The 24,491-nt window shown below is 48.5% G+C and overlaps 6 protein-coding genes across 6 annotated transcripts; 3 read left to right on the top strand and 3 right to left on the bottom strand.

The window, feature by feature from the left end:
* Positions 1–597: 597 nt before the first annotated feature.
* HOO65_010984 (GPR1/FUN34/yaaH family protein) lies at positions 598–1,414 on the bottom strand (the record flags this gene model as incomplete). The annotated part of the gene is made up of 2 exons (XM_071006114.1): positions 598–1,081; positions 1,158–1,414. 2 exons carry the CDS (start codon positions 1,412–1,414, stop codon positions 598–600), a joined length of 741 nt encoding a protein of 246 aa, XP_070862806.1.
* Positions 1,415–11,760: 10,346 nt separating this feature from the next.
* On the top strand, positions 11,761–13,215 carry HOO65_010983 (Fumarate reductase; the record flags this gene model as incomplete). Its single annotated transcript, XM_070999845.1, has 1 exon — positions 11,761–13,215. The coding sequence occupies one exon, from the start codon at positions 11,761–11,763 to the stop codon at positions 13,213–13,215; it is 1,455 nt and encodes a 484-aa protein (XP_070862805.1).
* A 234-nt stretch (positions 13,216–13,449) lies between these two features.
* HOO65_010982 (uncharacterized protein) lies at positions 13,450–14,453 on the bottom strand (the record flags this gene model as incomplete). Its single annotated transcript, XM_071006035.1, has 2 exons — positions 13,450–13,709; positions 13,958–14,453. The coding sequence occupies 2 exons, from the start codon at positions 14,451–14,453 to the stop codon at positions 13,450–13,452; spliced, it is 756 nt and encodes a 251-aa protein (XP_070862804.1).
* A 776-nt stretch (positions 14,454–15,229) lies between these two features.
* On the top strand, positions 15,230–17,122 carry HOO65_010981 (F-box domain protein; the record flags this gene model as incomplete). Its single annotated transcript, XM_071005629.1, has 3 exons — positions 15,230–15,515; positions 15,601–16,899; positions 17,001–17,122. 3 exons carry the CDS (start codon positions 15,230–15,232, stop codon positions 17,120–17,122), a joined length of 1,707 nt encoding a protein of 568 aa, XP_070862803.1.
* Positions 17,123–17,618: 496 nt separating this feature from the next.
* HOO65_010980 (Protein PBDC1 -like protein) lies at positions 17,619–18,166 on the bottom strand (the record flags this gene model as incomplete). The annotated part of the gene is made up of 2 exons (XM_071006197.1): positions 17,619–18,026; positions 18,089–18,166. 2 exons carry the CDS (start codon positions 18,164–18,166, stop codon positions 17,619–17,621), a joined length of 486 nt encoding a protein of 161 aa, XP_070862802.1.
* Positions 18,167–19,238: 1,072 nt separating this feature from the next.
* Positions 19,239–23,944, top strand: HOO65_010979 (Alpha-factor-transporting ATPase; the record flags this gene model as incomplete). Its single annotated transcript, XM_071005265.1, has 3 exons — positions 19,239–19,882; positions 19,946–20,603; positions 20,666–23,944. The coding sequence occupies 3 exons, from the start codon at positions 19,239–19,241 to the stop codon at positions 23,942–23,944; spliced, it is 4,581 nt and encodes a 1,526-aa protein (XP_070862801.1).
* Between the last annotated feature and the right edge of the window lie 547 nt (positions 23,945–24,491).

Raw genomic sequence — 24,491 nt, 5'->3', positions numbered from 1 at the left:
TGAACTTGGTGAGAAATCTGGAGAGGCGAGGGAGAATACAGGCAACAAGAACAAAGGAAAAAGCATGCAAGCGAAGGGGGGAAAAGGAGATGAGGCGATGGGCGTTGAGCTGTTGCTCATGCTGATCAAGATCTGATTAGATCTGATAAGAAAAACAAGGCAAAAGAAATGAAATGACGAAAACAGGAGGCAGATATCCGGCGGAATCGATCCAGCCAGATGGGTAGTCTCATTTCTTCCTATGCTTCCTTTCAGGGATTTTCTCCGGCAGGGAAAAGAAAAGAAAAGGAAAAAAAAATCTTTTTTGCTTGCTTTAAATTGTCATAGCGACAACCGCCCGAGGACCTCCGAGGCGAGGCCGAGCTAGAAGGGGGCCCGGCCTCTTACACAGAGAACAATAGGAAGGAAAAGAAATCATAAGGGGCGAAAAAGAAGAAAGGAAAAAGCGAAAAAAAAAAAAAAAAAGCAAAAGCAAAAGCAAAAATCCAACGGAATAGTAGCAATCTCAGTAAAGCATCGAGCACCACACGGACAAACTGTGGCGCTCAGCTCTTCACAGTAAAAAGAAAAAGACAAAGGAAAATATTACAGCTTGCTTTAGTGGCCACTGCTAATGCCCTTGGCCGCATCAGACCACGGCATAGGGAACACGGGAAGCTTGAAGAACGAATTGCTGCTGTCTTGGAGACCCGCCAGAGCGTTGTACCAGGCCAAAAAGGCTGCCAGCATGCCAAACAGACCGCCGGCTGTGGCCAGATTGTGGCCAGTCTCAACAGCTCCCTCGGATAAAGCGTAGTTCTCAACAGCGAGGCATAGGAAGGCAATGTCGAGAGTGAAGAAGAGCATGAAGAACATGACTGTCGACTTGAGTGTGCATAGCAGGAGCAGCGTGGTGAAAATCCACCAGCCCGTGAGGAAAAATCCAATAGCTGAGTTGAGGTCCTTGGCATCCTCCGCATACGGGCCATCGACGGTGTTGGTGAGCTTGAAGGCGGGGGTGGTCAGAATACCAAAGGCGATCCAGAAGCCACCATACGAGGTAAAAGCAGTGGCACCGAACGTGTTGCCAACAGCGAACTCCCTAGAAGAGAGGCAAGGAAGTAATGTTAGCGACTGACATTGATGCTTGTGCAGATATACAAAGGCCTGAAACTTACCACATGCCAGCAAGCATCTGGACAAAGCCGCCATAGGCATAGGCCAGAGTTATAATGATGGTGTTGGTGTGCACACCGCGTGCACGCATATTGATGCAAGACAAGACAAAAGTGGTCAGGGCAAAGGCGGAAAGACCCAGGGGCGCAGGGTTGGCGAACTTGCGGTGTTCGTAGGGACGAAGTTGCGAAGCCTGGACGACAACGCGGTCTTCGTGGTAGTTAGGGCCGTGACCCTTCTCGATACTGTCGTGGCTCATGGTTGAAAATCTTGTAAGGTCTAAAAGAAGGAGAGAAAGAAAGAAAGAGTATATGTGAGTAAGAAGTGTTCGTTATTGCAAAAGTGTAATGATGATGTAGTGGTGGTTCAATATATGAGAGCAATGAAGCTAGAATGGTGTATGTATAATCGTGAATGGTAGGAAAGGCAGGATATAAGTTGCAAGATCAGAAGAATAACAGGTAGAAAGCAGATAGCAAAAAGACGGCTTTACTGTATATTTTCTGGAGTGCGGCGTTGAGGGGGTGGGTTGTGAATGGACGACAGCAAGTGTCTAGTCGAAGAGTTGAAGAAGAAGCAAGGAATGGGTATTTGACGATTCATTGAAATATCTCTGATCGAGAAAGGCAGGAGAATAGAGAAGCAGAAGGACAGGAAGACGAGCTAGCTTTATGGGCTTTCGTGAAAAGGTGTGGACTCGGAGAGGAGAGGGAGTGCCAAAAGAAAGAGGTAATCCTACTCCGACTCCTTCCCCTTCTGCGGGAGGGACAGGAAAGGATAAGGAACAGAGGCCAAGGCCAAGGCCAGGGCTATACACCAGATGAAGTTACAAGAGGAGACGAGGAGACTGAAGAGTAAGACTAGAAGACAAAGCGGTGCACAGTCCAGAAGTCCAGGGTCTCTCTGTCTCTCTTTCTCGTTGTATAGACGCTCACCCCCCTCCCCCCCCCCCAATCTCCTAGCCATCTTTCTTTAGCTCACCAGCAGGCCCTGGCTTTTCCTTTCTTTGACAAGCAAAGCCATTGACACGATCTTTTTTGTAACTAACAAAAACAGAAAGAAATGGCCTTGGAGTCGGATTACTGGAAGCAAATGAGGATGGGCTAGAAGAAGGCAGCTTTGCCGGGGGAAAGGGTGATGACTAGCAGCCTCTTCTTTGAGAGCTGAGAGCTGCTAGCGCACTTGAATCACAGCACATAGCGAAGTTGGAGACTGATGGTGGCAGTGGTGGTGGTGATGGTGGTGATGACTTCATATTTCCACAACCAATCTCCAAAAGCCGTGTATGTATGAGCAAAGGTGCGGAGAAGGGCGTGAATTGTGTGAGTTGGGGGAAGTCACGCTTTCCCGCTCTCGATAACAACTTGACTTGACTCAGTACCTAAACACGAATCTCACTGAGTCTTGTCGGTACGCAGTAATTCGTGGGATTCGAGAAGCCAGGACGGGAAGAGAATTTTGGGTGGTGGGGTGTGCGCAATATCTCATGCCTGGTGAGCAAAAGGTGGGGGTGTAGCAATAGAATGCAAGCCCACATGCCAAAACAGGACAGGAGAATCTGACCAGACAACCGGGTGTGAAAAAAGCGCACAGGGGGGTGTGCCGAACGGAACAAGCGAAATCCAGGCCACCCCCAAAAAAAAAATCAAAAAAAGAATAGGAAAAAGGGAGAAGGAGAAGGAGCCATCAGAGAGTCAAAGTCGAGGAGCCTCAAAGGGCCTTTTCTTGGTACCGCTGTGTTGTCTCTTACACTGTAAGAGATTATCGTGTTTCCGGAATCATCTCCAAATCAACACGCACTCTCTCATACTCACACTTTCTTGGCAGTGGCAGGCTGTTCGGAGAATGTTCGGGCAAGAGGATAGGGGTGCTATTGAAACCAGGGAACTTATTGCGACTTGTGCTTGTGCTTGCATTGGCTGCGATAAAGCAAAGCAAAGCTTTACTTCTCCAACCCATGGCCATAGAGACGATAGTGACTCCAGCCTTTCCTTGTCACGACTCTCCAGCTTATAGTGTAGACACGCCCAAAAGGCCTGACGAGGAGGGAAGGGGGAAGGGGGAAGGGTCAGATGGCATGGTGTATGGATGGGCGCATGGAAACAGAACAGCATAAACAAAACGAGAAGCCAAGATGCAAAATAGAACAATGGCCTATGGACATCTTGCTTGCCTGGTGGCCAGTGTTGACCCAGCAGCAGTAGCTAGATGTCTCGAGCACCTTAACAATGCAAACGCATGGACTGGTTGCGACAGATGGGCAGGCTGGGCTAGAAGTGGGCAGTGGGAAGAACTATACTTACTCTGAGTGCTACCGTAAGGGTTTTCGTAAGGAGCCATAGTGTAAAGGGCGAAGTGTGTGACGGCGAGCGGGCTAGGGCGATGCTAGGGTCGGCTTAGTGCTTTTTTTTGACTGGTGTTTTTGTTGTTGTTCTTCTGGCCAAGGACGATGAGAGACAACGGTGCGTAATAGTGAGACTCCAGGCCTGGATATAGATAGGGCTGTCGCCTTGTTTGGTGTTTTAGCTGGGACACGAGACGGCTGCTTTGAAATTGATGAGGCCAGTGAGAGACGAAAGTTTGAGGGCGGCAAGGAAATGTCAAGATAAAGCCGCAGGATAAGGAATGGATGAAATGAAGACAATGCAATGTATAAATGATGAGAAGTCGCTGAAGGCACAAAGAAAAGAAGAATGCTTAAAAAAAAGGATGTGATAGTACACAGAAGAAACGAAGAGGGGAGTCAGACAACGCTAATAAATGGGCCAGCCAATATATAACGGAATTTGCTGTTTTTTTGCTTTTATGGTAAAGTATAAAAAGAACAGGAAAGCATGGGGAAAAAAAAAAGTAGACAAGCCATGAGATTAAAATGGACGAGGATTATAAAAGAAACCAACCGATGGCCAAAAGCATAGGGCAAGGTGAAAAATAAGAACAAAGATTTGCCAAGGTGGCACATGTCGATTTTGAACAGGGGAGATCAAGCTCCAAGCACCCACAGGCAAGTTGAGACAAACGAGAAACCAAGGCAAACAGACAGGGGAAGCAGGAGACGAAGGGGAGAAAAGAAACAGGGAGAAGACAAAGCAAGAGGAAGAAACAAAAACAAAGGACAGAACAGAAGAGGGACGATGATACAGATACCACACACCAGAGGCCGGGGCATAGATGCCAGGCCCTGAAGAAACAAAGGCCGCCGACTCTATCGCCGCACCACGTATGTCTCTCGAAATTTCCGTCGCTCGGCAGTAAAAAAGAGAAGAAAAGCCACAGTATTCGCCGTGCCTTGCCATGTCGTCGTTTCATAACTGTTCCCAAGTTCCGGCGCGGCTAAGGACACATTTAGGGTTACGAGTCTGCTGTATGCGCCCACAGATTGGATATTAGGGCTAATACTAGTACAATACGTACTCACGCACCAGGCCAGAAACTGCAAGAACCTTCCTCACACACCCTGTCGCGCCTGTTTTAGTGGGCTAATCCTTTCTTATTGGCTCCGCGCTTCCAGCGCTTCGCACAGACCAATCAAAATTGCCTGTGTTTTGGCTCTGATATGCTGTCTTTTTTTTGCCTACGGTAGCTTTGAGTTTTGAGGCTACGTGATGGGTGTCGCCTCTCTCGGCCCCCTCGGGTCTCGCAGTCGTGTTTTGCTTTGTCTCTTCTGTTAAGTTTAGAAGCCTCAGAAACTCCCAGCTAATTCTACCGCAGCGGGGGCGATCCCTATTCAATCAGCACCGCCTTGTTCGTGACTTTGGTTCTAGGTCTTTGTCCTCTTTCTCCTGTCTCCTTTGGCCTGTCTTGTGTCTTGGCTCTTGATCTAACAATGCAGAGCCTCAACGCAGGTACGATAGAGCCTCAAGTCTTGGGTTTTCTCAGTTTTAGGGGTTTACTTGCGATATTCACAATCTACCGAGACAGCTGGCCAAGAAGGCCAAGCCATAATCCTGTGCCTCAATCCCCAGAATGCTGGCCCGGCTCCCACACGAAAAATAACAACAAAAAAAGGATACGCTTCTTGGCTTGACAACTCGTCTCGCCTTGGCTCGCTTTCTATTGCCTGCTTTTACTTTCCTTTCTCTCTTTTTTCCTGTCATTTTCCCCAGACCTTTCGGTTCCATTTTGCTTACCTTGTGCTCTCTCCTGCTGTCCCCCGCACTACGCCGTAGCTGTCTGTATGTCTGCGCCTGTGCGCCTGTCCTTTCTCGAATCTCTTCGGCCTCTCCCCCAAGTTGCTATCTTGGACGAGACGCTATACTTGCTGAGCCAAGACGGCTAAGATTCTGTTCCCTTTCACGCCCTTCAGCCTCTTATCAACTTCGTGGGGGCTACTTCATTCTTGCTGTCTTGTACGAACACATCTCAATCTTATGAACCAAATAGCCCGCCTCGCGTTCCAGGTATACGAGCGCTATGTTCTTGGCTTCTCCACTAGCCTCCTATTTTCTTGTCCTGTCGTAGAATTCTCCTGCCTGCTGACAGGCTGCCTTGGTTGGTCTTTTTGACTGTCTTGGCTGTTTACTTCCAAGACTTAAAGCCTCGGCGACTCCTCTTTGTTCTTTGCTTGCTGCTTTAATAGGGCTTTAATCAGGATTGCATTGAGCCTGTATCATTGTACTAGAGCGCTTAACTGCTGTTTCCTGCTGGTTCTCAAATGCGTTTCTCTCAACCTCCTCCCTCCTCCTCCCCCATGCGTTTTATTTACCAAGGGGGCATTTACAGCCGCCTTAGTGGCGCATCTTGCTCTTTTAGGCTCCTGTTCCCCTGAAAAGGTCTAGATTAAGTCGTGTAGACATTGAGGCGAAGCAGGTCTACTCCGCTGGAGAGGATTCAGAAAGGCGCCGATTGGATTTCGGCGATTGTGCTATCCCATATTTTCCTCCTTTTTGTTTTTTTCCTTCCACCATCTACACGTCCTACGCTTGCGGTTTCATGTGCACTGTGGCACCAACGCCTGTGCCGAAATCCGCCTTTACAAGATTGGGTGAGCGGGCTACTTGGTAGCAGGGTCAAGACGGCGGGCCTGACGTCGTACACACAAAGCCTTGTATTGTCTCTAACACCGATGCAATCTCCATTCCAAGGTTAGCGCACCTGGCTCAGTTGAGGCTCTGATTCTTGAAATAACAACTTACACCAACGAACTGTAATGCCGAGCTTTGGTGTACATAGATAGTCCTGGCGTCTATTTCAAGAAGCAGAGCCTCAGTATTTTTCAACACTACATGTTGTTGCGAACTCTCTATTCCTTTTTTGCTTTCTTTTGCCTTCTTGTGCGTGCAGCTCCGCGGCCAGTGCTTGTTGTCCTGTGCTTCACCTCGGCTTTGATGCAGATAGAAAGGGACAAGAAGACAGCTGGCTGACGTGTGCTCTGCTCTCATAACCGGCCTTCACGTGTAGATCCTGTTTTACATGGAGCACTGATACCCAATCAAAAGCCTTTATTGAGCACCCCCATCCAGCGCATTACAATAACAGCGTCCGGCCTAGGGTTTCCATAGGCTTTTGGCTATCAATATCTGGAGCTTGTGCGTTCTCTTTTTTTAGCACTGCTAATCCCTTGCACATGACTGCACTACCCACTGTAAGTATGCTGGTTATGGGGTGCAAGGCCCTATGCAACACCTACTGTACTGTGCGCTTCTGGGCTCGCCCCCTCAACTGTAGTGGGGATTTGTCCACTGTACAATAGCAGCCAGCTTTTTCTGGCCCTCTGTTCTATTTTTGGGCCAACAAGAAACAGCACCTAGCATGATTTGCAGTCTCGCTTTGCTATCCTCCCCTGGCCCTATCCAGTCACCTAACTTGACACAATATTGCTTGCGCTTGGAACTGCTTTTCTTAGGGAGCCATTCCGATTTCTCCAGTTTCCAAATTGTCAGCATTGCTCTGGGAGGCGATTCCCCCGATCTATCGGCCAGATGGACAGGGTCTTGCGGTTGACTCAGCTCGTCTTGCTGCCAGTAAGAACAGGCTCAGGGCTCTAACAAGACTAACAATAGTATTCATCTATCCGTGTCGAGACAACACGCACCTAGAGAGCGTCCGTGTTGCCAGTTTTCAGGCCTTTCCATTGTAACGCTCGAATGGACAACATGATAGAGACCTGGTAATGCTTTGCTCGAAAACTATATACAGTATATTCTACGACCATGGCGATGAACAGTCTACCATTGCCCCTTCTCATTCAAGGCTCTGCATCGACCAACACCAACGCACAGCTACGAACGAACTAGCTCATCGTTGGATAGGAAAGGTTTAAGCGATAAGTTCGTCCGTTTCTCCGGCTCTAGATAAAAATAATGAGAAGCAGAGTAGGAACAAAACATTCTGTCTTGAAACCTGCCAAGACCCAGTGATCCGGAAAAGCCCTTTGCTTATGAGATAAAAGCTTTGCTATCGAATGGAGGCTTAGGCGCGGTGAAGTTTTAGCTGAAGCTGAAGTAACCCTGCTTCATCCTTCATCTCTCTTTTCTCCCGCTATACAGAGCTATTCGTTGGTGCAAGTAAACAAACTCGAGACAAGCCAGAAAAGCGCTCCTCCCCTTTGTATTTCAAACAGCCCGCTAATATGCGCAACTCTGCTACATCTATGGATGCGGCAACTTGCTACAAGCTGTTGCGGTAGGCTTACCGATCAAACCTGGAACAGCATTTAGGCGTGCCACGTCTATGAAGCTAGCGCAAGAGGCGCGACGCCAAAGGCATGATCGTAGTAAAAGCGTATGGCAAGGGAAAAGGGCTGTCCTAGGGTACAGGAAACAACAAACAAACCGCTACCACCCCTATCGCCAACCTGATCGCCATTGCATCATACGCAATCAGAATCGCCGAAACAGCCCAGCGCCCCGCCCATTTGCTGGCACCGTATGAGCCTCTGTATCAGCATTGCGGCTTGGGGTTACCATGGGGCATCCTTCTCTCTATCAACTTGATTGAATCTAGAGTGCCCCCTACATTTATAAGCATACGTGTACAGCTTGTCCAGCCAGTTTCAGATTTGTATGCATAAAGAAACCCATGAGAAATGCCGGTGAGCTTGCCATGGAACTTCTGATAACAATATGGCAGGGCTTGTTTCAAAAGCTTCAGAAACTTTCTGCTTTTCTTCCCTGGTTAGTAGCCGACAAACCCTAAGAGTTACTCGACAAAGAGGCAAAAAGGGTTACGCCAATGCTGCAGTAGCATTCCTTCCTGTGCTAATTATAACGACTACCAAAATGAATGGGAAAACCCGGGCGCATGTAGCTTTCGTCTCCTTGTAGTGGAGCAAAGCGCACGTGCATTTTCTCTTCTCTTTCCCGCTCTTCCCCTATGCGAATAACTGAAGAGGTTGCAGAGGAAGGGAAATGAGACTTGTCTGCATTTTGCTGTGACATTGAAGATTCAATCCTGACAACCCTAGTTATGAGAGCATTGTTATAACCCTAAGAATAAGGATGAGTCTACTCCAACGGAAACAGTATGGAGCAACGTGCAAGTAAGTTGGAGAAAATTTGACAATTCCATTCTTCCATATCTATCAAGTTGACCCATCTCCATTATTATTTCGCCGGGCTGTTTCTCTAGGTCCAATAAATATATAAACATGTTGCAATCCGAGTTCGGGCATGACTCTCCAGCACCAAGAACGTGTAATACGAGACACGGGAACTCGCCAGCACGTGGCTCAGAAGACACCAGAAGCGGGGCTCTGTCGGCCTGGCGTATTACTTCGCATCGGAACATGTGTATTGCGAGTCTGCTATGTCTGCCTTGTATACTCTGGAGTCAACCATGTACTGTATACTTCTAATAAGCACACATCACTAGTCAGACATGACGTTGAAGCTAGACAAGCAAGGAAAAAAAAAACAAAGCTCCGTGGAGTCCGGGCAACGTAGGGGAGCAGTTGGCATCCCTTGTGACATTTTCTTTTCTTCCGCAATGCTTCTGTTTACTCATTCTCCTCTCAACACGTTTATCCCACGAGAAAGCGTCAGCTTTCGAGTCTTGCAAGTAGTAGTCATACCCCGCAACACTGCTGCACAGTAGTAAGACGGTGGGGGGTGTAGATGAACTAAGGTAACATCCAGCAAGCGAATGCGGGAGCAATTGCCACATAATCATTCCAAGTGGTCGAGTTGGGGAAATGTACAGTTAGCTTTGTATAAGTTGTGAATTCCATTTCTGAGTTGGAGAAACCTCGTAGTTGGGGAAATGTCAGCTTAAGAATGACCCATTCAGTCTCTTTCTTGTGCCAAACTCCGTCTTCTCCAACTGCAATTTATACGTGTACTACCAGGTGTTTCTGGCTCAAAGCATGTATGCGTAATTGGCACGTTTTGACCCTATTATTCTCTATTGACGACATGTCTTACACAACATACGGCCTTGTCTTCCCTTTAGCTCACACACTACCCTGTTATCATCGTTTTTGGTCGCGTGGCCTTGAGTTACGTATTATGAAAGAAAGTGACGGCCGCTGTTATTGGGCCGCAACAACGAGTGCGGGCGGGTCACTTCTTTCATGCTCATCTCAAGTGACTCGGTGTGCTCATTTTCTAGATATTAGACTTTTCCATCTTTCATTTGAATGCTGACCTTTGTTCTTCTTTTATGATACTTGGTTAGCTTAGGGGGAAGGGGGCTCTGTCTTGATGCTTCTAGATTGGTGTTGGTGCTAGAATCCGGAATAAGCAATTAGCACATGGTTAATACTGCGCGTAAAGAAGAACAACCAAAGTTCCCCTAACATCCGGTGCCCATTCACAAAGTGTATGCCCTAGCGGTTAAATGTTGTTCATACCGGGGCGGATATGCGTAGATATCGACACCATTGCTGCATCCGGCTGTGTAGGCACTGCCCTTCCCCAACAGAAAGCCTGCTTTATCTGTGATTCAGAGCTCGGGACTTCGCTTTCAAGAGTTGAGAAATGCCAGCCCTCTACTCCCCGCCCTGTGTGCACACCACTAACACCTCGTCCATCCATTTTCTTCTATTCAAGCCTATAGTTTGTGATAACCCGCTTGGAGGGGGGCTAAGCCTAGTGTACGAGTCTTACTATTGGAGTCTCAACGGATCTGCAGTTGATGTGATTTGTAAGAATTCCACGAACTTTGCCTAACGGGCTAGATACACCGAGCAACGTGCCGCTGGTGTGCAACGCCCCCTCCCCTTCTTCCTTTCTTCCCTTCTTATCTCCAAATTCTCATCACTTTAATTGAAGCGGAAAGACAGGGTTATGGAGGGCGCTACCTGCACGTTTTCTTACAAAAGATTAAGTTTAGTCATCAAGCTTACTTCGTTGGCACGAGGTACATAAACCCCCCCATTTGGTACTCCGACTCCACTTTTTGCTTACTAAACCCTTTTTTAGCTTATATAAGCACATTTTTGCTGTGACCCCCCCTTAGCAACACTAGCAAGTAGACTACAGATACAGCAGATACACCAGTGATAGTAGATAAAGATGGAAGTAGACGCTGTATCAAACGCTTCAAATGCTGTAAATGCTGTAAATGCAAACGATGTAGCAGAGGCGCTATAAATCAGTCAATTTCCGGACGATGTCCTTCCACCTGAAGGGACTTATGAGTCTAGCCAAGCTCTCTTTGCTGCTGTGAATGCCTGGGCAAAGCCTCGAGGCTATGTATTTATAACTGGAAGGTCTAGAAAGCCCCTGAAAGCTTGTACCCATTCGTTCACTTCTTCTCTTGGTCTACCATGTGTCCACACTCTTCAGCTACTTCAAGAGACAAACCAGAGTCTTTCCATTCAATATTTTCACTCCCATTGGCATCTCAAACGGAATCAACTTCAGAAAAATCCTATATTAGAGCCATTGAAGACCCCGACTTTCAGACAACCTACCCAGCCGGCCACAAGTACAAGGCGCGAGCCGTCTGCATTTGAGAATGTTGAGCCTATGAAAAGGAAAGATACAAGATGTAGCAAGTGTCATCAGGTTGGCCATATAATGACTTCGAAGGCATGTCCTCTTAGGTATTCTGAGCTACTAAATAAATAATTTCCACTGTATTGTTTGCTTCCATCTGCTGTATCTGTAGTCTACTTGCTAGTGTTGCTAAGGGGGGGTCACAGCAAAAATGTGCTTATATAAGCTAAAAAAGGGTTTAGTAAGCAAAAAGGGGAGTCGGAGTACCAAATGGGGGGGTTTATGTACCTCGTGCCTACTTCGTTAGTTAGGTCGCTAGTCATAAACAAGTGCTTGCGCATATAAACAAACCCTAACCCATAGAACATATAATATAACCCTAAAAACAAATAGCTACACCGAACTTCACCGAAACATCGTACCACATATTCAACATCATACGACGTCCAATAGCAGCATAATAAGGCCACGTATGACATGCCACAATCAGAACCCGCGGTGAGAGTAAAAGGGATAAGGCTATTTCTCTGATAGAAACGTCCTGCCGCCGTGAACATGTACCCCTTCACTCTCTACAACACTTCTTGGCTAATCTTTGACACGTATTATGAACCGCCGCCAGCTAGCGCAAGTCTCATTTGTCCTATTTTTCACCATATTACTCACCAAACTCCTTTCGAATTCGCAGACGCGGTCTAGTACCTTCGCTGTTCGCCAGGCCACCGACATGCCTCCCCCACTGAAACAGCCTGTCATAGTTGTTGGCTCCGGTCTTGCGGGGCTGACAGCAGCATATACTGCTCTTCAAGCTGGTGCATCGGTTCGGATGCTTGATCGAGGTGCGAAGCCAGGAGGCAACAGTATTAAGGCGTCATCTGGGATTAATGGTGCTTATACGCGGTTCCAGGCAGCATCTGGCATTGCTTCAGACACAATGTTCTTGGAGGACTCTATTAAGAGTGCTGGACAGCGTTATAATGAAGCTGGGAGCGGTGCTGATAGCGTACCGGTGGATCGTGAGGGTTTGGTTCGGCTCTTGACAGAGCAATCCAAGCACGCTGTCGAATGGCTAGCTGATGAGATCGGCGTTGATCTCAGCGTTGTTGCTACCCTTGGGGGCCACTCCGTTCCTAGGACCCACCGTGGAGCGGGTAAGCTTCCGCCTGGGGCCGCGCTTGTCAACGGGCTCTTGGCTAAGCTGAAAGAAACGCCCGAGTTTCAGCTCACCAGCGCTGCAGAGGTGATGAAAGTTACTACTGAGACAGCAACTGGCCATGTTACTGGCGTCGAATACACGGTTAACGGAGAGCTAAATAACCTTGCTGGCCCTGTAGTGTTCGCTGCAGGCGGATTTGCGGGTGACACCTATGGCCTTCTCGCACGGTATCGACCGGATCTGGCAGGGTTCCCAGCCACAGCCGAAGAGAGACCGGGTGCACAAGACTTATTAGTCGCGGTTGGCGCTGAGCTAGTAGACATGGACAGCGTGCAGATCCATCCAACGGGATTCATAGACCCAGCTAATGAAAGGTCGCGGTCCAAGTTCCTGGCGGCAGAAGTTCTGCGAGGTGAAGGGGGCATTTTATTGGATTCCGGTGGTAACAGATTTGTCAATGAACTGGATCTTCGTAGCGTCGTTAGCGATGCTATCATGAAGACTCCTCAGAATGTGGCAGAAGGTGTCAAGCAATGGGACATCTCGATCGTTCTGGATCCCGGTGCCAGTGAAGCCCTAGCAAGCCACCTAGGCTTCTACACGTGGAAAGGCCTGATGCAAAAAAGAAAGGTCAAGGATTTGCCTCCGGCCTTCATCAACGGCCTGAAAGGATACTCTGATATTGTAGCAGGCAAAGTGGAGGATCCTCTGGGCAGAACGTCATTTGGCTCCTGGAAACTGAAGCCTGAGCAACAAGGTTTTGAGGAGGCAGAGATCTACATTGGAAAAATCACGCCGGTAGTGCACTTTACCATGGGCGGCGTTGCATTTGATACCAAGAGCCGCGTGCTAAAGAGAGATGGTACTGGTGGAGAACTGACACCGATTCCGGGACTGTTTGCTGCTGGTGAGATCACTGGTGGAATTCACGGGGACAATAGACTGGGTGGTTCTTCTTTATTGGAATGTGTTGTGTATGGAAGAATTGCAGGAGAGGCAGCGGCTGACGAACTGAGGGCGACCTGAGGAACTTTAAGGGGACTGGATGAGTTAGATTCCAGCCAAGTCTGTGTAACGAGTAAGTTGAGGATGTGAGACCCGCTTTTTAGTATAATATATGCGTAAGGTCCGTTAATTTAACATTAGTGCTAAAAGGCTAACCTGCATAAGTGCATAAATAGAGCTTGAATCTCCAGGGGCTTTACTTTGTATTCTTATTTCTCTTCATCATCAGATTAGGTTGCTTTTCCCCGTAGTCTCTCACCAGTCTGAATCTGAGTCCAGGCTTGAGTCCACCTCTTCCTCGCCCCAATCCACCAGATCCACAGTAACGGGCGACGATGCATTACGCATTGCTAGCCATGTTGCCTTTTCGTCCGAATCATTCCGGAGCTGGTGTTCGGTCCATGGCGGGATACTGACAAAGTCGCCGCGAGAAATGACGTTGGTAATAACGTCACCCTCAAGATCTGGCTTGGTAGAGAGAATCAAGGCCCCGGATATGACATATATTATAGTTTCTTTCATAGGTGAGTTATATTGATTTTTTTTGCGCTAGAATCAGGATGTTGGTCTTATTAAAATGTTGGGGCAATGAGGAGAGAACTCACCTTGTTCACTATGATGGCGGATGGATGTAGTGGCATGGGCATCCAGTTCTACAGCTACACGGGACAACATGACGTATGGTTACAACTTTGTACTGGTGTGCTGACCCCTATTCGAGGGAGAGGTGGGAACTGAGATATGAGTTGGAGAGCAGACTCACCTGATGCGCACATGTAATCACTTCGATTAACTAGTTTGTTGGTGACTCGTAATGGCGACTTCCTTTGTGACGCGCGCGCCATATGCGGCCTCTCTGCTTCCCGCTCAGTGTGCCGATCAGTATAGTCGAGGCCGTCCAGGTCGGACTCGTCCTCGGAAGACTTGATGCGTGAATCGGCTAGATAGGCGGGCGAGATGGACCGCAGATGGCTGGATTCAGTAGCAGCAGAGGCGGCACGCAGGACGACATTCACCGGGACTGAAGCCTGGGCATCGGTACTATAAGCTAGCACATCGCGCGGTGGGGTGGCACTGTCTCTGTCTGAATTAGTGGGGCTTGTTGGCGGGATCCCGTTAGGGGACCCGGGCTCGCGCCCCTTGCCATGTGGGCGTGAATGCGAGCTTGATTTTGAATTTGGGTGCGAGTGTGGCGGTGGCGGTGGCGACGAGGGGCTAGACAAGGCTGGGGATTTCTGAATATGCACTGAGGAAGGCATTATCATTGGCAGAAGATCTTTCAAAAGCGGCATCAGAGTTGACATTGCTAGCATAGCCTGGTAAGAGCAGGACTATGAGCTACAAATAAGCTAGTGGCTGTACAAGTAGGTGTGTGGGTACGCGCTGAAAAAGGGGCGCAATAGAAGTCAGCGATGAAACCTTGTAGAGAGAGTTGGCGGTAGTATGTAATTAATAGACAGTTACTGGCAGGTAATGCGACGTGAAAACAAGGGAGCAAATTCCGTGAAGCATAAAAGCCTGGAATTTAATCACTTTGAAAATATGACACAATCTTTTTTCTTTGCATGCCAGCTGCCGACAGCCGGTCTCGCTCATGCACCTGACCCTAGCCATAGCAGTGACTAGGGTCTGATGATGTCAGCCTAACGGCACACGTCTTTTATTTAGTGTGCATCTAACTTCCTAGGTAAAATTAAAAATGGCCGCTCTGTCATGAGTATTTTTTCTTCAAAGGCCTCATTTTAAGTCTCTCCTAAGTGTGGCGTTGGCGATCGCCAGAGCAATCAGAACGGTTACCGCAATTGTTGCATCCCTTTGTTTATTCGTTGATTGTTTTCCCTGTCAGGCGTCGATAACAAGGGAAAGCCAAACTATTTACAGGGTCCCAACATACCATATAACACCATAAACAAGGCCCTGTTATTCTCCACTTTGGGGGAAGAAGAGGAGTAGGAGGAAGAAGACGGACTTCTCTTGCTCTATCTCGCTTCTAACTGATTTTTGGAGGGGTGATTTTTGGGGCCATTTGTTTATAATGGCCCAGCCAGTGCTCGATGCTCTCGCCGATGCGCTGCAGAATCTTAACATGCTGACAGATCAATTACAGACCATTGCTAACACGCAGCTAGGCGATAGTCCTGATAGGGCTGATAGGCCTATAACGATGGCTGCAGCAGTAGAAGCAGGGGCGGGGGAAACGAGGACACCAGCAACAGCAACGGCGAGGGCCACATCAACAACAACAGAAACGGAAACAGCGTCACAGCCTGAATCACATTCAAATCGATTGCTAGAGCGAGATCCTCATGAATCATTCACATGTGCGTCCTTTACTTCGGCTATGAGCGTATGTTGGTAGCACATCTTGTTTATCAGCCTCACTAACACCGCAAAACATGTATTTAGATCCTGAGGCCCAGCAACAGTCGCAGCTAGCCTCGGTGCCGGTAGAGCTGCTTCTTCAGATCCTGGAATACATGGAGCCAGCCGATTTGATGATGCTGTCCTGGACAAGCCAGATCTTCTACAGATTATGCAGATCAGATAATGTCTGGCTGCCTAGAATCCAAATAAACGTGCCACATACCAAGGTTTCGAAGTTACCACCAGGCTTTACCAACTTCTTTGAGCTGTGGCGAGCCCTACGCGACCAATGGTTTGTCGCTCGGCATAAAATTTGGTTTAGCGATGCTGAGACGACGGGCAAGTTGATTGTATCGCGATACGATCCATGGCGTGGGTGCATCGAGGCATACCAAGTAGTGGCTGTGAATAAGGCTCGTGACCATGATCCTATTATAGGTGTGGAAAACGTCGCCATACACCCATTCGACCCTCATGTATCGCTGCACAAGGATACCTCCATCATCACACTCCGTGCCTCAGATGCACGACATCCCAATCGTGACGTATCTCGATTTGAACGCGAAATCCCCATGTTGCGTAGCGGTAGCGTCGAGTCTTTCGCATCCAGTTTTGTCGCAGCGCGGCCCGCATCCATCTTACAAGAACAAAAGAGTCACCAAAACTCGCCATCGGGGACTGTCTGGCCACCACCTAGCATCCCTATGCCTTGTGAGCAAAGCACTCTCGGTGTTGCTCCGGCTATGTACCCTGCCACAGCCAGGGAAGTTGGTGATAGTAGCTGCATCCCGAATAGCCACCGCGAAGCATCACAATACACATTCCATTTGCGATCGTGGCTGCACATGTCGAACACAGTCCACCCCTTGAGCATACCCTCGGCTGTTGGTCCGGGATACCACTCAACCATGAACGCCAGCTCTATGCTAGGCGAGGCTCTGACAACGTATGCTACACTAGCACCCGAACTGTACATGCCAACACCAACGCGGCCGTTCCGCGGGCTGTGGGTTGGCGATTATTCTGGCCATGGCTGTGAGTTTGTGCTCATCGTACAGCCTGATTTGCCCGAAGTGTCAGACCTTGAGTTGAGGCTGGTTAGGCAGGACGGAGAGGAGGAAGAGATATGGCAGAAGCGGCGGTTAGAGGCGCGTATCTATCGCGGCCCTCTTATGGCGGTTAAACTAACAGGCGATGTGAATATTCCACGGGGCAAGTTCACGTTCAAAGTCTCGGACCTGGATACGCGCGGGTTTGTTGGCCGGTCCATTGAACTGGGGTTCAACAATGCGCGGGTGGTGCGGTGTCTTGGGCAGATTGCAGAGCCATTATACACATCCCGTGAGTTGTCTTCTTTGGGCCCTATATTTTATTTTCCTTGCTGCTTTCTTGTGCTTTGTATTGCTAACTTGCCTGTTTATTTCTCCTTCAATCCTGCTCAGCGACTTTTGAACTGGGCGAACTTATCCTAATTTCGGAAAACGAGCTTGCATATCATTGGGTCGATTTTAAGGAAATTCATTTCTTCAAGCGGTTCGATGTAGACGAGCTGCTGAAGCAGTAGAGAGGTTACGGAGCAATTCCGAAAAAGGGATGAGGACGAGTAATAGAAGCTAGTGGTTGTGAAGAAATGGGTTGTACAATAAACTGAGTGCGAGTGTGAGTGTGAGTGTGGGCGTAAGAGAGACTAGGTGCCAGGATACTATACTAGATATTGAGGCATACATCATGTTTTCTTGTTTCTTGCACTAGATGTTTTGTAACAAACGGGCTTGCTTCGTTTACATGCAAATAACTATGTTGGTCCTCCTTGTGACAAAATGGAGCCAAGAGCCCCAACAAGCTTGGAATGGCATATTGAATCAAACTGAGCGAGGCTGTCTCCTGCTTGTGTGTTTTCAAACCCAGATTTAGGGTACCCGGAACATTGCGCTAGAACGGGAACTGAGACTGAGACTTCGGGCTGACCTTCTTTTGCTCTGCCTTCTTTCTATCTCTTTCCTTTTGCTACACCGTTTTCTCTTCCTTTTTGCTTTCTTTAAAGATGCCGAGCTCTAGCCTTAGGCAGTGCCTGATCTCTTGGCCGACTCGTGAATCCAGTCGTTTAGGCCAGCTCTGTTGCGAGCAATCTCAATAGCGTAGAACTGCATACGGGGCACGAAGATGGTGGTGTGCTGACCATAGTCGGTGTTGGGCGCAATACGCATAATGGTGCCGAAGTTGTAGTCGTCGACGCGCTTCTCGTAGGCCATCATAAAGTTGCGCCAGCGCTCTTTGCCACGAGCCGACTTCATCTCATTCTCGTCAATGGGCTTGGCCGGGTCGAACTCGGGGAAGTCCTTGGCTAGGTGCTCCATGATTTCGTCATCGATCTTGGTGAGGCGAACGGTGCTGCCGGGGACGGTCTGGAGAATGCGCATGTAGACCTCCATGTGCTGGACAGCCTTTACAGCGAACTGCTTTTCGATCTGGAGAAAGAGGCCGGATTAGTAGAAGAAGGGGGAGAGGGGAAGAAAAGGCATCAGCTCACATCCTCGAGGTTGTCAGCCTGTTCGGGGTTGAAGTTCTTAGGCGTCTTAGCCGTCGAAGTAAGGGGAAGTTCGGCCATGGTAGCAGTATTATTTGCAATGGGTATTGGGAGCTTAATGAAGGGTTATCTCGCAAGGTGAAGGTCAGAAAGAAGAGTTGGGCGCAAGAAGGGCTTGTTCAGTTTTTTTTGACGTCAGTTTTGGCGGGGGCGATGAATTTGCGACGGCGGGGTGCTGGCAGCTGGTTTGTGCAAGCTACAGCTGCCTGCACCTGTCCGTAGGAATAATAGCGGTTTGCCGTTGAAGCATCAGATTACATCACGGTTCCGCTTTCTTTGAGGTAGGTGTGAGCGTATATGTATGGATGAGGGATAGGCTAGTATGGAACTAGTAATATGCTCAAAGAAGCTTCGAAAAGGTAGTTCTGGGAAACTCAGCACATGGGCTTGGAGTTCTCTTTTTTTTTTTTTTTTTTTTCTTTTTTTAGCTGGTTGCCCACATAAGAAACCAACACCAAACAGAAAAGATGAGATAATATAATACAGCTTTGTAGCCCTAATACTCTGCCGTGCAATAGAAGAATTAGGCAATCATGGTGCTTTTCGGCGCCACCCACAACTACAACTTGGGTAATTACTATGTGAGGCAGAATGAGAGACATCACACAAATAGGAGTCAAAGAACTCTAGCTTGTTCTTTGACCTTAATATTAAATTGGACACATGCTGTTTCTTTGAAGCCTGTATTGCGCATCTTCTTTCTTTCCGCTCTTTGTATCTGTTCTGGGCTGTGTTGCTAGCAGCCCTCTGAAAATAACATTGCCGCCAATACCCCGGGAGCAATACTGTATGCCGCCAACATATGACTTGAACGTCATTGGACCATCAAGACAGCAACAAACTAGGTCATAAAAATGGGATGCCAGTGCTGGCATTGGCTGAGCATGGCCTATAAGAATAAGAACGTACTAGGTGAAAGCCAAGCTAGCCAAGGCAGCAAAGCGAGACAAAGACAAAGAAGTTGAAGAGTGCCATGGACTAGTGAGACGACTGATAAAGATAAAGAGCGAGGGTTTGGCCAGACTCTGGCTGTGTGTCCCTGCCTCTGCGTCCCTGTCTCTTCTTCTCCGTGTCCGCAATATCCTACATCAACATGGCTGATGCTACCCAACTCCGGCGAGCAGCTCAAGCCGACGCTATCAGAATGGAAGCCCTTCACTCTGCTGTCACTACCAACATGCCCGACGAAGCGTACACTTCTAGGGAACCTTCTAGAGACTCGCTCACATCTCATAACATGAACTATCTGGTCGACCCCCCCTCCTTGACAGCCATTAGACCGGATCCAGGCTCCGACGAAGGCCCTCGCTCAGACTCCCATATAGATACTGTATCACCAACACACCAGCGCTGGCGGAACCTCTTTGTCTTTACTCGCCGAAGCCATCTCGTCTGCATCGCCATAGCCTTGTGCTCATCTATCACTGTTGCTGGTCTCAAGATCTTCATGATCATCGCCATTGGAAGGACCTTTGAGGTCGTGACCAGCTTCGGCGCTGGCCTTAAGACAGCTAGCGATGGCTTGGAGTCTGTGAATCGCTGGTGCTTGATCTTGACAATTTGCGGTGCCGGTGCATGGCTGGCTAATGCCACTTTCATGGCAGCCTGGATTCGTTTCGGTGAACTACAGGCTGAAACAGCACGGCGGGAGTTGTTTGCTGCGCTTTTGAAGCGCGAGATGGCGTGGTTCGATCTGCAAGAAAGCGGTATCCCAAGCCTCATGTCACGCATAGAATCGTTAGTCACTAACCCCGTAACTATCTCTCTTTTATCCCTTTGCTAACACTGTTATTTATCTAGACAAGTCCGCCACCTGCAAACTGCCAACTCGCAAATCTTTGGTGTTCTCGTCAACAACATCATGACCTCCATCGCCGCATTCTTTGTTGCCCTTTCCTTCTCATGGAAGCTAACCCTGCTCATTGTTGCCTCGCTACCTATCCCTACAATCGCCTTCTCTCTCCTCATGCGCCCAATCAAACCGGCCGTTATGCTCCAGAAAGATGCTCTCGGCCAGGCCTCTAAACTAGCGGCTGCTGCATTAACTGCTATTGATGTGGTCACTGTGTTTAATGGAGCTGCGCATGAAGTGCGCCACTATATGGCCTGGATCATTCGGGCTGCAGGGTTCTACCGCACACAGACACGCTATAACGCTGCACAAGCAGGATTCATGCAGTTCTGGACACCGACATTGGTCGGCTTGTGCTTTCTGTTCGGAATATATTTAGTCCAACATGGGAACAACACAGCTGATATCATGATAACTTTCTATGCCATGATGACTGTGCTTGAGGGTGTACAAGATCTGCTGCCTGAGTGGCTGCAGCTGGTCCGGGGCATGTCGGCTGGCTCGGACCTCAAAACACTAATGGAGGCCGCTGGGGATGAAAATGAGGGAAGCGCCGATCCAGGGTTTCATCCCGACTTGTGTACAGGCCATATCACCGTTGATAACGTGAGTTCTTTTGCACAGCCAAGAACCTTTAGCTCAATTACTAACATTCGCTTGTTTTCTAGGTCTCTTTTAAATATCCAACAACACACGGCACCTTTGCTCTGCAACCAGAAAGCTTCAGGTTTGAGCCCTCTAGTCTTAACTTTATAGTTGGTCGCTCAGGCTCCGGAAAGAGCACCCTCGGCAATCTCCTTGTCAAATTCTACGCACCCACCAGTGGTAGTATATTTATTGACGGACACAACCTCAGGGCTCTAAGTACCGCCTGGGTGCGGGCCAATGTGTGCCTAATTCAGCAAAACTCACTACTATTCAATGATACCTTTTTTAAGAACATTGCCCTTGGCTCCCTTGACCCCGATGCTGCTACTATCGAGGATGTAAGGGTTGCTTGTGACATGGCAGTGCTACAGTCTACCATCCACAAGATGCCAGAAGGAATGGACACCATGCTAGGGTCGAGCGGTCATAATCTCAGTGGTGGCCAGAAGCAGCGTCTCGCTTTGGCTCGTGCTCGACTACGAGACCCGGCCGTCTTGATTCTAGACGAGGTGACTAGTGGACTAGACACAATGAGCAAAAGCCTAGTCATGGATGCTTTACGCACATGGAGAAAGGGTAAAACGACCATCATAATCACTCATGATATTTCTCAGATTGAGCGTGATGACTGGGTCTACGTCATGGATGCTGGCTGTGTGGTCCAACACGGTCGATACCACGATCTAAGCGCTTCTTCAGCTGATGGCCTATTAAAGGCTGTCCATAAAGAATACGATGGGCAATTCAGCCCTAACCTGTCTAGCCCTGATACGCCTAAATTCGAGTCCGACCTTGGTTCTAGCGCAGATGCAGCACCACTTACCAACCCGATAGTGCCTGAATCACCACTCCCTGCCGCAAAGCGGATATCGCGTTTCGTGTTTAAAGAACTCGAACACGCAGTTGCAGGTTCACAGCTTCGACGCGCTATGTCGCAACGTAATACTATTGCCATTACCGATGCTGAAGACTCTGTATACTTGAGTTTAGCCCGCGCTCATGACCTCTATCGCAACAGCTTCTCTGCTTATGGGTTAGAATCAAAAGATATGCCTCAACGTCCTAGATCAATTCACCATGGTTCTGCCCTCAAGGAACTATCTCCGTTTGAACAGCATACAAACATCGAAGACAAGCAATTACAGAGATTATCCCCAAAGAGATGTAATTCACGATTTAGTGATGGTGATGAAGAGCAGACATATTCCGAAGAAGAAATAGAACGGGAATTAGAGCAGATGGATCTACAATTTCTCGCAAGTATGGGGGTTTCTGTGCAAGCTTCACGCCAGGACTCGGGCAGAACTCGCCGTTTGCACCATATTGATATTGAAAAGGAGGATCTTTTCGACTCCGAAGAGCAGAGACAGGGCCGAATCAGTGGCATTAACGCCCAAACAAAGATGCGCTATAAGATTGGGCGACATAAAAAGCCCAAGGGGCACTCTGCTCACAGTCTGGACCAGCACAGCAACGGGGCTAAACCATCCCCAACAATTTCAATGCGCACCATATTCAGTACCATCTGGCCTAACATCAACGTAAAACAGAGGGCGCTCCTCATTGTCGGCCTGATAATGTGCGCCATCGCTGCTGCTGGCACACCCACCTTCTCGTACTGCTTTGCGAAGCTTCTCGCTACATTCTGGGCTCCTAGTGACCGCACCCAAAGAGCCGCTAAATGGACCGCTGCCTTGGTCGGCATAGGGTTCGCCAGTGGTGTATCGATTATGATCGGTCGTTGCCTATGCGAGCTTGTAGCTCAGGCATGGGTCAACAATTTACGACACCAGGCACTGCATAATGTCTTGTCCCAGCCTGTTTGGTGGGCCGGAGCGATGCCACAGAATTCGCCACGTGCCGTTGTAAATACCCTTAATCGCTGTGCCGAGGAAATGTGCACATTACTTGGGTCTTTTGTCCTTATCGTAGTTGTCGCTTTGACTCTCGTGTTGATCTCTATTATTTGGGCTCTTGTGCTCTCACCAACCCTGACACTAGTTTGTCTGACACCAGCACCAGCAATCATGCTTTCCATCCGGCTGTTCTCTCATGTTAGCGGCAAATGGGAAGCAGTGCGCGATGAGGCCGCTGCCGCATGCAGTGCCGTCTTCAGCGAGACTTTTATGGACATCCGGGTTGTTCGGGCCCTAACACTAGAGCGTCATTTTGACTTGAAGCATAGAAAGATGCTAGATGCTGCCCTTGCTGTGGGCGTTAAGAGATCGAACCAGACGGGCTTCTTATTTGGAATGCAACAAAGCATGACATTTTTCTTGACAGCCTTGATATTTTGGTACAGCATGTCTATCATCACAAAGCCCAGTTCGTCTCAATCTGTGTCTGACGTGATCCAGGTCATCAACCTGCTCTTGTTTGGCATCACTGCGGGCTCAACCACACTGAGCACTGTGCCGCAAATATCAACTACTCAGTCTGCTTCAGCACAAGTACTACGTCTAGTCCATCTCCCTGTGTCTGATACAGAAGTCAAAAAGCAAAAGCAGTCAGTCGAAAAGCTGCTCCCGATTGTGTTTGATCGCCTAGCCTTTTCGTACCCTTCCCGACCTAACTCACGTGTGCTGCACAGTATTTCCTTTCAGTTGAAGCCTGGCAGTACAACAGCCATTGTTGGTTCATCAGGTAGCGGAAAAAGTACTCTTATTGGCTTATTGATGGGCCTTTACGAGCCTGAGAAGGCAAATGACTCATCTCCGTCTTTATCCTTTGCTGGCGTTCCCGCAGATCAGATCAGGATCTCCAGTATCCACGCGCAGACCGCATATGTACCCCAAAGCCCATTCCTATTTCCTGACACCGTACTCGAGAACATCCTCTATGGCCTTCCAGCAGATTCTGTCTTCCGCAACATGCCCCATGCTGAGATGGCCGCCAAAGCCGCCGGAATCCATGACTTTATCTGCAGCTTGCCACACGGCTATCAAACGCTGATTGGAGATGGCGGCCAGAGTCTCTCGGGCGGCCAAATGCAGCGTGTGAGTATTGCGCGTGCGCTGGTACGCAAGCCTAAGCTACTAGTCATGGATGAGCCGACATCGGCTCTAGACGCGGAGAGCGCCGACTTGGTGCGCGAGACAATAGCAGGCTTAATGCGCGGATATGGTGGGGCAGCTGCAAGGGATATGGCGATTGTTATTGTTACGCACAACCCCGAGATGATGAAGGTTGCAAGTGACGTGGTGGTGATAGAAGAAGGATATGTAGCTGGACAGGGATCGTTTGAGGACTTGCTATCACAAAAGGGAGAGTTTTGGCGCTTGGTTCAGGGCGGCGTGTGAAGGATGAACCAAGTACTAACGGGCCTATACGTAGTGTATTGCTTGAATAGGATTTCTTTAATCTACATGACGCTCATGGCCAGCTTTAATCGTTGCATATGGGCATATTTATAGCAAGCCACACTTGGTTAGCTAAGCTCCAAAAAGAAGGAAGAAAAAAAATAAAAGGCAATATCCACAAAAGGCAAGATCCACAGCTTTCTGCAATGGACTTGAGGGAGGTTTCTCTGATTGCCTTCAAGCGGATTTGAACCGCTGACCTCGACATTACTAGTGTCGCGCTCTGCCAACTGAGCTATGAAGGCTTGTTCACGGAAAAATGTCTAGATATTGGAGGTTTTATGACTTTGACTCAAAAATTTTGGGTTGAATAAATTCAAGTTCAAGTTGGTGATATTCCCAGGTCAGTTAAGTATATCGGTTCAATATATTGGCCTTTGTGAGTTGCCTGGATTTCTTTGTCTGTTTGTGTCTTCCTTCCCTCTTCTTTTCTCTTGTTCTACGACCACAGGGTGACAACAAGTAAGTAGCTTGTCTAGGAGCATTT

Source organism: Ceratocystis lukuohia, assembly GCF_044167205.1.
Source record: "Ceratocystis lukuohia strain C4212 chromosome Unknown Supercontig1_pilon, whole genome shotgun sequence".
NCBI lineage: Eukaryota > Fungi > Ascomycota > Sordariomycetes > Microascales > Ceratocystidaceae > Ceratocystis > Ceratocystis lukuohia.
This window is presented reverse-complemented; position numbering and strand designations above follow the sequence as displayed.